We start from the raw sequence: 12,920 nt of genomic DNA, 5'->3' as shown, positions 1-12,920 counted from the left end.
GGACACGGGGAGGGTTGTAGGGGAGTGAGGGGTCATGGAGGTGGAGAGGTGTGTAGGGGAGGGAGGGGCTCACGGAGATGGGGAGGGAGGGTTTCATGGAGGTGGAGAGGGGTGTACGGGAGGGATAGGGTCACGGAGATGGGGAGGGGTGTAGGGGAGGAGGGGTCACGGAGGTGGAGAGGTGTAGGGGAGGGAGGGGAGGATGGAGACATTTAGGGGTGTAGGGAAGGAAGAGGGTCAGAGATGATTAGAGGTGGATGGGAGAGAAGGGGTCGCGGAGACAGGGAGGGAGGGAGGGAATCATGGAGACGGGGAGGTGCAGTGGAGGGAAGGCGTTATGAAGACGGATAGGGAGGGTTTTCTCCTTGGATGAGCTGCCCCTGTTAGGATGAGAGTGACGATGGACACCCAGGGGTGGACGTTTCTGTGTCTCATCTCAGGGTCTGATGGGTTCAAGTCATGTTCCAGTCTCTGCAGATCCAGTCTAGGGTTTACTGACCTCCTCCATTCAATTCCTGGGCCTTTCCTTCCAATCCGGAGATCCAGCCCAGGTTTTCTTTGATTCCCACCCCATCGCTGAGGGTTTTAACAGGGTGCCCCCTTCTCACATTCACTCAGTTAGTGTAGTCCGCAGTTGAAAATGTTCACTCTGTCCCCACGAAATGCTGGAGGAACTCAGCAGCATGTATGGAAAAGAGTAACCCGTCGACACTGAGGGCCGAGACCCCGCATCAGACTGTGCTCTTTTATTTCATAAGTGCTGCTGAGTTCCTCCAGCATTTTGTGTGTGTTGCTCGGATTTCCAGCATCTGCAGATTTTCCCTTGTTTGTGTTTCACTCCATTACCACCCCCCTCCCCCAGTCCTGCTAACTTCCCGCTGAATCTTGGCGGAATCCGGTTTACTATCACAGTGACGTGAAGTTTATTTTTACAAATTTGTGGCAGCAGTTCCATGTATATAATTATTATAAATGACAGAATCAGGTTTAATATTACTGGGATTTGTTGCTAAATTGCGGCAAAACATTAAAAAAAACTATAAATTACAATAAGAAATATTTATTTTAATTAAATGAGTTGCGCAAAAAAAGAACCGAAACTATTGCGGCGGCGCACATGGGGGTTCGTTGTCCATTCAGAAATCTGACGGCAGAGGGGAAGAAGCTGTTCCTGAAACGTTGAGTGTGTCTCTTCGGGGCTCCTGTACCTCCTCCCTGCTGGTAGTAACGAGAAGAGGGCACGTCCCGGGTGAAGGGGGTCCTTAATGATGGGCGCCGCCTTCCTCAGTGCTGGCTGAGTTTGCAACTCTCTGCAGATTTTTCTGACCCTGTGCAGTGCCTCCCGGCCCCACCACCCACACCAGACAGTGATGCGGCCCGTTAGAATCCACGGGTCATCTGTCGAAATTTGCAAAGGTCTTTGGTGACGAACCAAAGTCCGAATGACATGCTGCCGCGCCTTCGTTGCAGCCGCCGGGCCCAGAATAGATTTCCAGCGAAACTAACACTCAGGAACTTAGAAACTACCCACCCCGTGCACTTCTGACCCCAGAATCAGAACTGGTGCGTGCTCCCTCAACTTCCCCTTTCTGAAGCCCGCAATCCATTCCTTGGACTTACTGACGCCGGGTGCAATCGTTGACCCAGCGCCACTCGGCCAGCTGGTCTGGTCTACCTCTCTCCTGTACGCCTCCTTGTCTCCTTCCGAAACTCTGCCAGCGATAGGCGTGACCGCCAGCAGATTGTATGGATGGCCCGGCCACACAGTCGAGGGTACCGAGAGAGTAGAGCAGTGGGCTAAGCACAGCTCCCCGCGGCACTAAGTAAATGGTGCAATAAAGGAACGATTATTTAGTATTCCTGGGTTCGTGAACCCTTTCCCCTTTGGTGGAGAGGATGAACCTGTTCCTAAATCACTGAGTGTAGGTCTTCAGGCTCCTGTACCTCCGCCCTATGTACAAGCCCAGAGCGATTCAACACGCCTCAGACGTTAACCCTTTCACTCCCAGGATCATTCTCCCATACCAGCACATCCTCTCCTACGGCACTCCAAATGTAGTCAGACCAATGCCTGATGCGCCCTTGCTACCGCAGAGGGGACGTGCCGGAGGGTGAGTGGTCGGTGCCGCCCTCCTGAGGCACCACCTCTTGTAGATGCCCCCGACGGTGGGGCGGGTTGTGCCCGTGATGGGGCTGGGTGGGCGAGCCTACGACCCTCTTGTGTACGAGCCTCCATATGGGACAGCGATGCAACCAGTCAGGATGCTGTCCGACGTACTTCTGCAGAAACCTGCCGGAGTCTTCTGGTGACGTTCCCGACTCCAGCTCCAGATGTTACCGCTTCCCCCTTCCCTGTTCCTTCTAAGCAATCCAGGTTTTACTGCCAGCCCTCATTTTAATCCAGTCCGGGTTTTGCCACTTCTTCCAATGCATCGCCAACTCCGGTCCGGGTTTTACTTGCAACCCTTTAGAAAATCACGGGGAAGTGAAAGAAGAAAATCTCCGCACAGTGAAATAAATCTCAGACAAATTGATACAGGAAATTAAACGTATCCCTTTAAGACGCCAGGACCCGAATCCTGGGGTCCAAAGGGAACTGGCAGAAGAGATGATTGGTTGTAATCTTGGGAAATTCCCTAAATTCTGGAGTGATCCTAGGGGATCAGGATTCAGGAACATAGCACAAATGCAGAGGACAATTGGATGCAGATTGCTCCTGACACATTCACCTGATCACAGTGTGTAAGAATGTTAAGGGTAGGGAATGGTAGGTGTTATGTTTCAGGACTTCCAGAACGCTTTTGATAAATTCCTTTTAAAGCTTTTGAGAGTGGGAACTTGATGGAGAAGGGAGAGTTTCATTAACTGGATCATTTTCTACCCGTCAGTCAGTGTTGAGGATATACCCAATTGGAGTGAATAAGCCGGGGGGGGGGGTGAGTGAGGGGATGTGGTCACAATTATTAATATGCTTGGATTTAAACTAACTGCCCCCGATCACTAAAATCCGCAGGTCCACCCAATGTTTACACCTGCTCCTCTAACCCATGGGGACTGATCCGTGTTTTATTTGCTGCCTACAATCCAATCCGTAGATCCAGTCCTGGTTTTGTTCGAACCCCAACCCCTGATTCCAAGCCTCTGAGCTGGATTTTGTCAAGCCCTTCCACAGATACTGGGATCTGGTCCTGGTTTTGCTTATTCCCTCTGATCCCCGTACAGAAACGCAAACAACAGGAATTCTGCAGATGCTGGAAATTCAAGCAACACACATCAAAGTTGCTGGTGAACGCAGCAGGCCAGGCAGCATCTCTAGGAAGAAACTGTACAGAAACTGCTACTCTTGTTGCTTTCTTCACTCCTTTCGGTTCCGGTTTTGTTTACTTTTTACTATCTCTCCCCCATCCCCCCATGCTTCCCCCTCTCCCCCTCCCCCCCACACCATTCCTTGACGGTAAATTAAATTCCTTTAAATTTATTCCTTTAAGATGCTTAAACGTGAATCCTGGGATCCAAAAGGAATTGGTTGTAGTCTTGGGAGATTCTCTGAATTCTGAAGCAGTCATGTGTAATCCGGATCCCCTCTCCCCACCTCTCCCTCCTCTCCCTTTCCGCCCCTTCCTCTTCCCCTCGCCTCCTTGCCCCTCCTTCTCCCACCTCCACCCCCTTCCCCCCTCTCCCACCTCCCCTTCTCCCTCTCATCCCGAATTCGCAACCCTCCCCCCTTGCACCTCACTTTCTCTGTAAAACTACAGGCTGTGGCCCCGCTGGGCCGATGTGCAGAGTGACCCGTTCACTGCATCTCCGAACGAGTAACAACACAACGCCAGTCTCTCTCTGTCCTCCCCGACTCCTTTATCTCTCTCCCCCGTCTCCTTTTCCCACACCTGTCTCTCTCCCTCAACATCGCCCCTTCCTATCTCTGCCCCCGTCATTATTAATCCTTCTCCCCTGACTCCCCTTCCTCCCTCACCCCTTCCTTCCTCTCCCTCCCCGTTCCTCTCTCCTTCTCACCCTCCCTCCCCTCCCTCTCCCTTATCCTACCCCTCTCTCTCCCTCCCCCTCCCCTCCCTCCCATCCATCCCTCTCCCCTCCCTCTCCCTCCCCGTTCCTCTCTCCTTCTCACCCTCCCTCTCCCTTATCCTACCCCTCTCCCCTTCCTCCCCCTCCCCTCCCTCTCACCCCCTCCCTCCCATCCATCCCTCTCCTCTCCCTCTCACCCCCTTCCTCCCATCCATCCCTCTCCCTCCCTCCCTCCCCTCTCCCTCCCATCCCTCTCCCTCCCTCCCTCCCCTCTCCCTCCCATCCCTCTCCCTCCCATCCATCCCTCCTTCCCTCTCACCCCCTTCCTCCCATCCATCCCTCTCCCTCCCTCTCTCCCCTCTCCCTCCCATCCCTCCCTCTCCGCCTGACTTCTCTCTCCTCGTTCGGCCTGTCCCCGCCCGGCCCGAGGTTATTTCTGGTGCCAGACCACCGGCGGTGGCGGTGTGTGTGTGTGTGAAGGAGCCGTCCCGTCCCGTCCTGTTTGCGAACAGGGTGTTCCCGTGTGGCCTGCCCGCTAACTCAGGCTCCGGCTCCCGCCTGCTGTTTCCCTTGGCCCGCTTCGTGTTTCAACAGATCGCGAGGCTGTGTCTATTTACCAACAAACAGAAACAGGAAAACATCCGCCCGCCGGCCCCTCTCCGCACAGAGCGGCCATTCACTCCCCGTCTAAATAGGCATGTGTGCGCGGATCGCGCGTGTGGGATCACCCTGCCCTGCCCCTCGGGTCACGCGCTGCCGGGATCGCGACCTCGTGCCCCTTCCCGGGAGGGAAGCGGGGTAAAGTCAGACCATGTTATTGAGTGCAGCTTTGGTCCCAATTACTGTGCTGGCATTGGAGAGGGTGCAGGGGTAATGAATACCGGAATGAAAGGGTTAACGTACGGGGAGCGTTTGGTAACTTCAGGCCTGTACTCCCCAGAGAGCGGCAGGGGATCTCACTGAAACCTACCAAATATTGAAAGGCCAAGGTGAAGTGGACGCGGAGAGGAAGTTTTCAATAGCGGGGGAGGCCAGGACCAGAGAGCACAGTCTCAGAATAGAAATGTCCTCCCTTTAGAACGGAGATGAGAAGGAATTACTTTAGCCAGGAGGTGGTGAATCTGTGGAATTCATTGCCGCAGACACCCTGGCGGCCGAGTCATTGGGTACATTTCAATCAGAGGCTGGTATGTTCTTGATTAGTCGGGGCGTGAAAGGTTACCGGGGAGAAGATTGGAGAACGCGGGTTGAGAGGGATAGTAAATCGGCCATTGTGGAAGGGCGGAGCAGTTTCAATGGGCCGAATGGCCCGTCTCTACTCTCGTGTCTGATGGGTCAGTTGAGAGAGGTCCGCTTGGGGGAATCGGGTCAGGTATCCCAGTCCAGGAGATAGAGTTCACTGTCCTGACTGTCGTTTCACTTTGAGAAGACAGATGGGGGGGGGGCAGGACTTTCACAGTGAACGTCAGGGGCCTGGGGAGCGTTGTAGAACGGAGGACCCAGGGGTACAGGTACATGGTTTGCTGAAAGTGGAGTCACAGATAGACAAGGGGGTGACAGTGCTGGCCTTGGTTGGTCAGGCACTGATCACTGGAGATGGGACGACATGTTGTAGTTGTGTAAGACGTTGGTGAGGCTGCACTTGGAGTATTTTGCTGAGTTTCGGTCGCCCTGTTACAGGAAAGCTGAAGAGAGAGCAGAGGAGATCTACTACAATGTTGCCAGGACTGAGTTGTGCCCAGAGTTTAGGCAGGTTGGGACTTTTTGCTTGGCAGTGTCGGACTGCAGCCCTGTAGAAGCATGTAAAATCGCAAGGGGGCACAGACAGGGTGCATGCATACAATCTTTTCCCCCCCAGGGTTGAGGAAGTCAAGAACCAGGGGTCACAGGTTAAAGGTGAAAGGGGAGAGCAGCAACTTTTTCACTCAGAGGCTGAAACAAGTTCAATAGGCAAATTTAATGTCAGAGAAATGTATACAAAAATATACATCCTGAAGTTCTTTTTCTTTGCAAACATCCACTAAAACAGAGTGCCCCCAAAGAATTAATGACAGTTAAATATTAGAACCCCAAAGTACCCCCCAAGCTCCCCCTCCCACACATAAGCAGCAGCAAAGCAACGACCCCCCACCTCTACCAACAAAAAAGCATCGGCACCCCCCCACCGAACACTCAAGTGTGCAGCAAAGCATCAATAAAGACACAGACTCGCAGTACCCCAAAGACTACTCGTTCACCCAGTATTCGACATACCACAGGCTCTCTCCCTAATAAGGGAAAAGGGGGAGTCCCCATTTCACAGCGAGAGGGGAGACATAACAAACAACTCGCTGATTTACGAGGTTAAAAGTCTTTCGTGTCGCTTTTTACGAGCTCTGCACCCAGAGAGTCAGCACCAGAAAGGCTCACACCTCTGGACACGCAGCCCACGGCAGCCTAACCCACTGCTCCCGATGTTCCGTGTTCTCCCGTGACGCTTCAGTCAGGGACACCGGCCGAGAATCAGCCCGTCTCCAGAGCCAGGAAAATCCGGCACTCTGAAGGCGTGCGCGTCTTTCAGGCCGCGTCCTTGCAATCTACAAACACGGCCGGTCATCAGGGCCCTGACAGCGGGTCCCATTCCCGCAAAGAACCAAAGTCAGAGTGTAACTGCAGGTCCGGGTCTTCGGAAGAACCTTGAAAAGGGGGAAAAAACGAGATATCAACGACAGAAGTGGAGCTGTTTCCAAAGATGTAAGCAAAGGAGTTGCCGTTTAATGCCATCCTGACTTTGCTCTGCCCTCTTGTTGCCACGAGGGGCGGCTGAGCCCAGATACCGTACATTAACAACGAGACGGCTGGACGGGTCCACGAATAGGAAAGGTCGAGACCAGGGGTTCCCAACCTGGGTCCTCAGGTCCCTCGGTTAATGCTAGGGGTCCATGGCATCAAAAAGGTTGGGAACCCCTGGTTTAGAGGAATGTCGACCAACCACTGGCAAGTGGGACTAGCTGAGACAGCATGGGCCAGACGGGCCGAACGACCTGTGTGATTATGGAGGCGCCTATGCCCAGGATCGGAGGAGAGGTGCGGAGGGTTGCGGACTCGGTCGGCAACACCCTCTCCACCATCGGGGGCATCTCCGAAAGGTGGTGCCCCAGAAGACAGTGGCGTCCATCCCTAAAGACCCCCACCACCCGGGACATGCCGTCTTCTCATTGGGAGGAGGGACAGGAGCCTGAAGACGATTCAGGAACAGCCTTTACCCTCCGCCATCAAATTTCTGAACGGTCTACGGACACCACCTCTCAGTTCCTCTTTTGCAATATTTCTTTATTTATTTTCCTTCCTTCAGGTTGTTATAACCAGGGTGGGGGTTGTGATGGGGACAAGCTCCCACTACCTATTAAATGCTCCCAATGGCGTTCAGCTCAAATAGCCTCTGACAACCAAGTCCAGCTCCCGGCCTTCACGCGTGGCTTAGCCACCAAGCCCGGTGGAACAGTTTCTACTGACAGGAGAAGGGGCGAAGGCGGGTTACTGGCGCCTTAAAACCAGCCGCTTCGGTCAGATGGGGCTCGTCAGCCGTGGTTGGCAGCTCATCTGGGAGAAGGAAGACTCTGATCTCAAACCTCCGCTGCCTTGCGGCCGTACCCACTCATGGGGAAGGCTTGGGGAGTGAACCCTGAGGGAAAAATCTGGAGCTGGGGTCCCTGAGGCAGTCCCACGTTGAGTTCAACGCCGACTGGCAACTCCTGCGATGTCGCTGGTACCAAACTGTATCGGTCTCTGTCGTTCCTTTGGGTTTATCAGATGCTTGACGAGGGGGACCTTGCTCAATGGGCAACAGCTCACTCTCCATGTCGTACTGCCGAGACTTGCGTACCTAGACAGCTAGGATGCGATATCTCTGACCACGGAGGCCTCAGGTACATTTTATTTGAACTTACGGTAATTTCTTTATGTCTTGCACGGTACTGCTGCCACAAAGCAACAAATTTCACAACTTGTCAATGTTAATAAAGCTGATTCTGACATTAACAACATCTGAAATGGCAGGAAAGTGGACAGGACAGGTTTAAGAAACTGGAAAAGGGGGCTGGCTCAGAGGGTTAGTATGGAGTGGACGGGCCGATGGGCTGGTTTCCACGCTCAGTGACCGTCTCTCTCTCTCTCTCGGACTGACAGCCGACGTGGTGTACATGGAGGGGGAGAAGGAGAAGGCGGAGTACGTCCTGAACGAGTCTGGACGAATCTACTACGGGACAGAGACGCAGATCGGGGTCAGGACGTGGAACTTCGGACAGGTGGGGGTCCAGCCACACGGTCACTCCACGGGGGGGGGGCGGAACGGGGGCGATGGGGTGCGAGGTGGAGGGAGAAAGGAGGAGGCATGGTGAGGTGGAGTGCGGAGGGAGGTGACAGACAGTGAGGAAGAGAGCTCTGTTGGTTGGACACAGACAGGAGAGGAGGGAGGGAGGGGGTGAGGACGGGGGAGGGAGGGGACAGAAGGGAAGAGGGTAGGCCATGAGAGAGGGGGAGCGGGGAGAGTTGGGGGCTGAGAGAGGGGGTGAGGATGGGGAGGGAGGCGGGTATAGGCTGAGAGAAGGGGGGGATGAGCGTAGGGGCCAAGAGAGGGGGAGGGAGGAGGAGAGGGGAGGGGCTGAGAGAGGGGGTGCAGACGGGGAGGGAGGAGGGTATGGGCTGAGAGAAGGGGGGAGGGTAAGGGCCAAGAAAGGGGGAGGGAGGGGGAGAGGGGAGGGGCTGAGGGAGAGTGAAGGAGGGGGTGAGGACAGGGGACGGGGAGAGGGTGCTGGGCCAAGAGAGGGGGAGGGGCAGAGGTAGGGGCTGAGAGAGGGGGTGAAGACAGGGGAGGGAGGAAGGGATGGGCCAAAAGGAGGGGGGATGAGGGTAGGGGCCGAGAGAGGGGGAGGGAGGGGGAGAGGGTAGGGACTGACAGAGGGGGAGGGAGGGGGAGAGGGGAGGGGCTGAGAGAGAGGGAAGGAGGGGGTGAGGACAGGGGACGGGGAGAGGGGGAGGGCAGGTACTGAGCTGGGGAGGGCCATACTGACACTCCCCATCTCTCTCCCCCAGTTTTCCCAAGGCATCCTGGAGGCCTCCCTGAAGATCCTAGAGAAAGGTCAGATTCCGGTGACGGGATGGAGGAACGCAATCAGTGTCGTACGCACAGTCTCCGCCATGGTGAGTCCTGTGGGGGAGGAGGGGTGGTGTTGGGGGTGCGGGGGTGCTGGGTGGGGAAGGGAAGTATAGAAGGTTTAGGAGTGGGAGCTGGGAAGGGTGGGGCGAGAGGAGGAGGTTAGGAGGGAGGATTGAAGGGCCTTAAGACCCTGGAGTGGCCATTTGGCCCCTCTCTCTCAGGCCTGCATCATGTTCTACTTTGTGGGCTCTTGCTGTGCATTATCAGCTGACTGTGTTGCTTGTGACTCATTTTAATTTCTCCCCATCACCCTCTCTTACCCACCTCCCCCTCCAACCTCTCTCCCCCTCATTCCCCCGATAACCCCTACCATCCTCTACCCCCCTCTCCCTTTCCCCTCCTTCCTCCTTCCCAATCTCTTCCCTCTCCTCTTCCTCCTCCCCACCCTCTCTCCCACCTCTATCGCCCCATTCCCCTCTCTCCCTAACCCCGGCCCCAAATCACAGGTGAATTCGCAGGATGACGCGGGGGTCCTGGTGGGGAACTGGTCGGGTGATTACTCGGGTGGGACGTCTCCGACCAGTTGGGTGGGAAGTGTGGAGATCCTGCTCCAGTACCTCCGCACGGGATCAGTCTGCTACGGCCAGTGCTGGGTCTTCTCAGGGGTCACGACCACAGGTATGGAAACACCCCTCCAACTCCATCCAAACACCTCGCCAACTCTGTCCAACTACCCCTCCAACTCCATCCAACAACCTCTCCAACTCCATCCAAACACCTCGCCAACTCCGTCCAACAACCCCTCCAACTCCATCCAAACACCTCGCCAGCTCCGTCCAACAACCCCTCCAACTCCATCCAACAACCCCTCCAACTCCATCCAAACACCTCGCCAACTCCGTCCAACTACCCCTCCAACTCCATCCAACAACCCCTCCAACTCCATCCAACAACCCCTCCAACTCCGTCCAACCCCTCCAACTCTGTCCAAACACCCCTCCAACTCCGTCCGAACTCCCCTCCAACTCAACTCCATCCAAACCCGAGGCGATGAACCCCGACCCCTCACATCAGTGTACAAGGGTAGGACACACACTGTGAATGGTGGGGAGTGTCGAGGGACAGAGGGACCTCGGTATACGAGGGTAGGACACACACTGTGAATGTGGGGAGTGTCGAGGGACAGAGGGTAGGACACACATTGTGAATGGTGGGAAGTGTCGAGGGACAGAGGGTAGGACACACACTGTGAATGGTGGGGAGTGTTGAGGGACAGAGGGTAGGACACACACTGTGAATGGTGGGGAGTGTCGAGGGACAGAGGGACCTCGGTATACGAGGGTTGGACACACACTGTGAATGGTGGGGAGTGTCGAGGGACAGACGGTAGGAAACACACTGAATGGTGGGGAGTGTCGAGGGACAGAAGGTAGAACACACACTGAATTGTGGGGAGTATCGAGGGACAGAGGGTAGGACACACACTGTGAATGGTGGGGAGTATCGAGGGATAGAGGGGCCTTGAATGTTGGGGAATACTGGGGAACAGAGGGATCGTGGGTATGATGGGGATAGTCACTGAGATGGGTTTAGCTCAGACTGAAGGGCTAGTATGACTGTAGAGGGATGAATGGACTCTCCCTGTGGTTTTGGAAACAGGTTTCACCCCACTCCCAAAAGTCATGTCCAAAACCATTGGAGCAGATGGTGGTGATTGTGTGACGTGCTTGGTGTGTGGAGTTTGAGGGAGGGAGGGAGGGGCGGTGTGGAGAAGGGGTGGGTCTCACTCCCTCTCTCTCCCCCCACACAGTGCTGCGATGTCTAGGGATCCCCACCCGTCCAGTGACCAACTTCTCCTCAGCCCACGACACCGACGTCAGCCTCACCACCGACGTCTTCCTGGACGAGGACCTGAAGCCCCTCGAGGAGATGAACTACGACTCCATCTGGTGAGGAGACCGAGGGACAGGTGGCTGGGGGTAATGGGGCAGGGGCTGGAAGTGGGTAGATGGAGGAGAGCGGGAGGGAGGGTGTTTGATGGAAGAATGATCCCGTCCCCCACAGAATGGGGGTTCACCTGTCACTACGGCCTCTCTCCTCTCCCCCCCCCACCTCTCTTTATTTCTTCGTTGTCTATAGTTGTATATTCAAGGCAGAGGCTGATAGATTCTCGACTGGTGGGGCACGAAGGGATACGGGGAAAAGGCAGGGGATTGGGGCTGAGATGAAAATGGATCAGTCATGATGAAATGGCAGAGCAGACTCGATGGGCCAAATGGCCTAATTCTGCTCCTATATCTTATGGTCTCTCTCTCTCTCTTCTTTGTCCCCCCCCCCACACCTTCCCCAACCCCTTTCTGCTCGCAGGAACTTCCACGTCTGGAACGACTGCTGGATGGCTCGGCCAGATCTGCCGGCGGGACATGGCGGCTGGCAAGCCGTTGACGCCACTCCCCAGGAGACCAGCTCAGGTAGGGTCCTTACACGCAGAGGTGCTCCTCCCTTCTCCATCCCACCCTCAACCTCAACGATACCCCTCACCAAACCTTCCCTCATTCCATCTTCCCCTCGCTCCCTACTGATTCTCCCTCACTTCTCCCTCCCTCCCCATTTCATCACCCCTCCTCGGTCCTGCCCTCAATGCCTCCTTAACTTCCCTCTCCACAGAACACCCTCTCTGTCCCTCATGGAGCTCCCAGTGATACGAGGAGAGGGAAACACTGCTCCCCGTGGGAGAGGGAGACAGGAACAGAGCTCCCTGTGGGAGAGGGAGACAGGGACGGTGCTCCCTGTGGGAGAGGGAGATGGGGACGGTGCTCCCTGTGGGAGAGGGAGACGGGGACGGTGCTCCCTGTGGGAGAGGGAGAGGGAGACGGGGACGGTGCTCCCCGTGGGAGAGGGAGACAGGAACAGAGCTCCCTGTGGGAGAGGGAGACAGGGACGGTGCTCCCTGTGGGAGAGGGAGACAGGGACGGTGCTCCCTGTGGGAGAGGAAGATGGGGATGGTGCTCCCTGTAGGAGAGGGAGAGGGAGACGGGGACGGTGCTCCCCGTGGCGGAATGAGACGGGGACGGTGCTCCCTGTGGGAGAGGAAGACGGGGTCGGTGCTCCCGGTGGGAGAGGGAGACGGGGACGGTGCTCCCTGTGGGAGAGGGAGACGGGGACGGTGCTCCCGGTGGGAGAGGGAGACGGGGACGGTGCTCCCGGTGGGAGAGGGAGACGGGGATGGTGCTCCCTGTGGGAGAGGAAGACGGGGTCGGTGCTCCCGGTGGGAGAGGGAGATGAGAACGGTGCTCCCTGTGGGAGAGGATGCCGGGGACGGTGCTCCCTGTGGGAGAGGGAGACGGGGACGGTGCTACCTGTGGGAGAGGAAGACGGGGTTGGTGCTCTTGGCGACAGGAGAAGGGAATGGGATTTGGCTCTCCCAGGATTTAACCCTGCAATTCCCCCCTCCCATGCTACAGGCATTTACTGCTGCGGTCCTGCCTCGCTGGAAGCTGTCCGCAATGGGCTGGTCTACCTGACGTATGATGCTCCTTTCATCTTCGCTGAGGTGAGATTGTCTGGGAGGGGGCTGAGAAACAGATGTAAATGAGTCTCTCCTTACTGCATGTTCCAGACCCCCCCCCACTCTCTCTGTAAAAAAAAACCTGTCCCACATTTCTCCTCTGAACATACGCCGTCCCCCCTCCACCTTAAACGCCTGCCTGCCTCCCGACAGCAGACATTTCCCACCCCGAGAAGAAAGACCCTGGCTTTA

General features: G+C 56.0%; 1 protein-coding gene across 1 annotated transcript in view; it reads left to right on the top strand.

The window, feature by feature from the left end:
- The window catches only part of LOC134352706 (protein-glutamine gamma-glutamyltransferase K-like), a 41,745-nt gene that overhangs the window by 9,810 nt on the left and 19,015 nt on the right, over positions 1-12,920 (top strand). Inside the window, exons 4-9 of the mRNA XM_063060104.1 lie at positions 8,191-8,309; positions 9,097-9,204; positions 9,667-9,838; positions 10,971-11,109; positions 11,528-11,631; positions 12,625-12,713. Coding sequence (XP_062916174.1) covers positions 8,191-8,309; positions 9,097-9,204; positions 9,667-9,838; positions 10,971-11,109; positions 11,528-11,631; positions 12,625-12,713 — 731 coding nt within the window. The remainder of the gene's footprint in view (positions 1-8,190; positions 8,310-9,096; positions 9,205-9,666; positions 9,839-10,970; positions 11,110-11,527; positions 11,632-12,624; positions 12,714-12,920) is intronic.

The sequence above is a fragment of the Mobula hypostoma genome, chromosome 10, assembly GCF_963921235.1.
Source record: "Mobula hypostoma chromosome 10, sMobHyp1.1, whole genome shotgun sequence".
Lineage (NCBI taxonomy): Eukaryota > Metazoa > Chordata > Chondrichthyes > Myliobatiformes > Myliobatidae > Mobula > Mobula hypostoma.
Note: the sequence above shows the minus strand (reverse complement) of the source record. Positions and strands in the feature narration are given on the sequence as shown.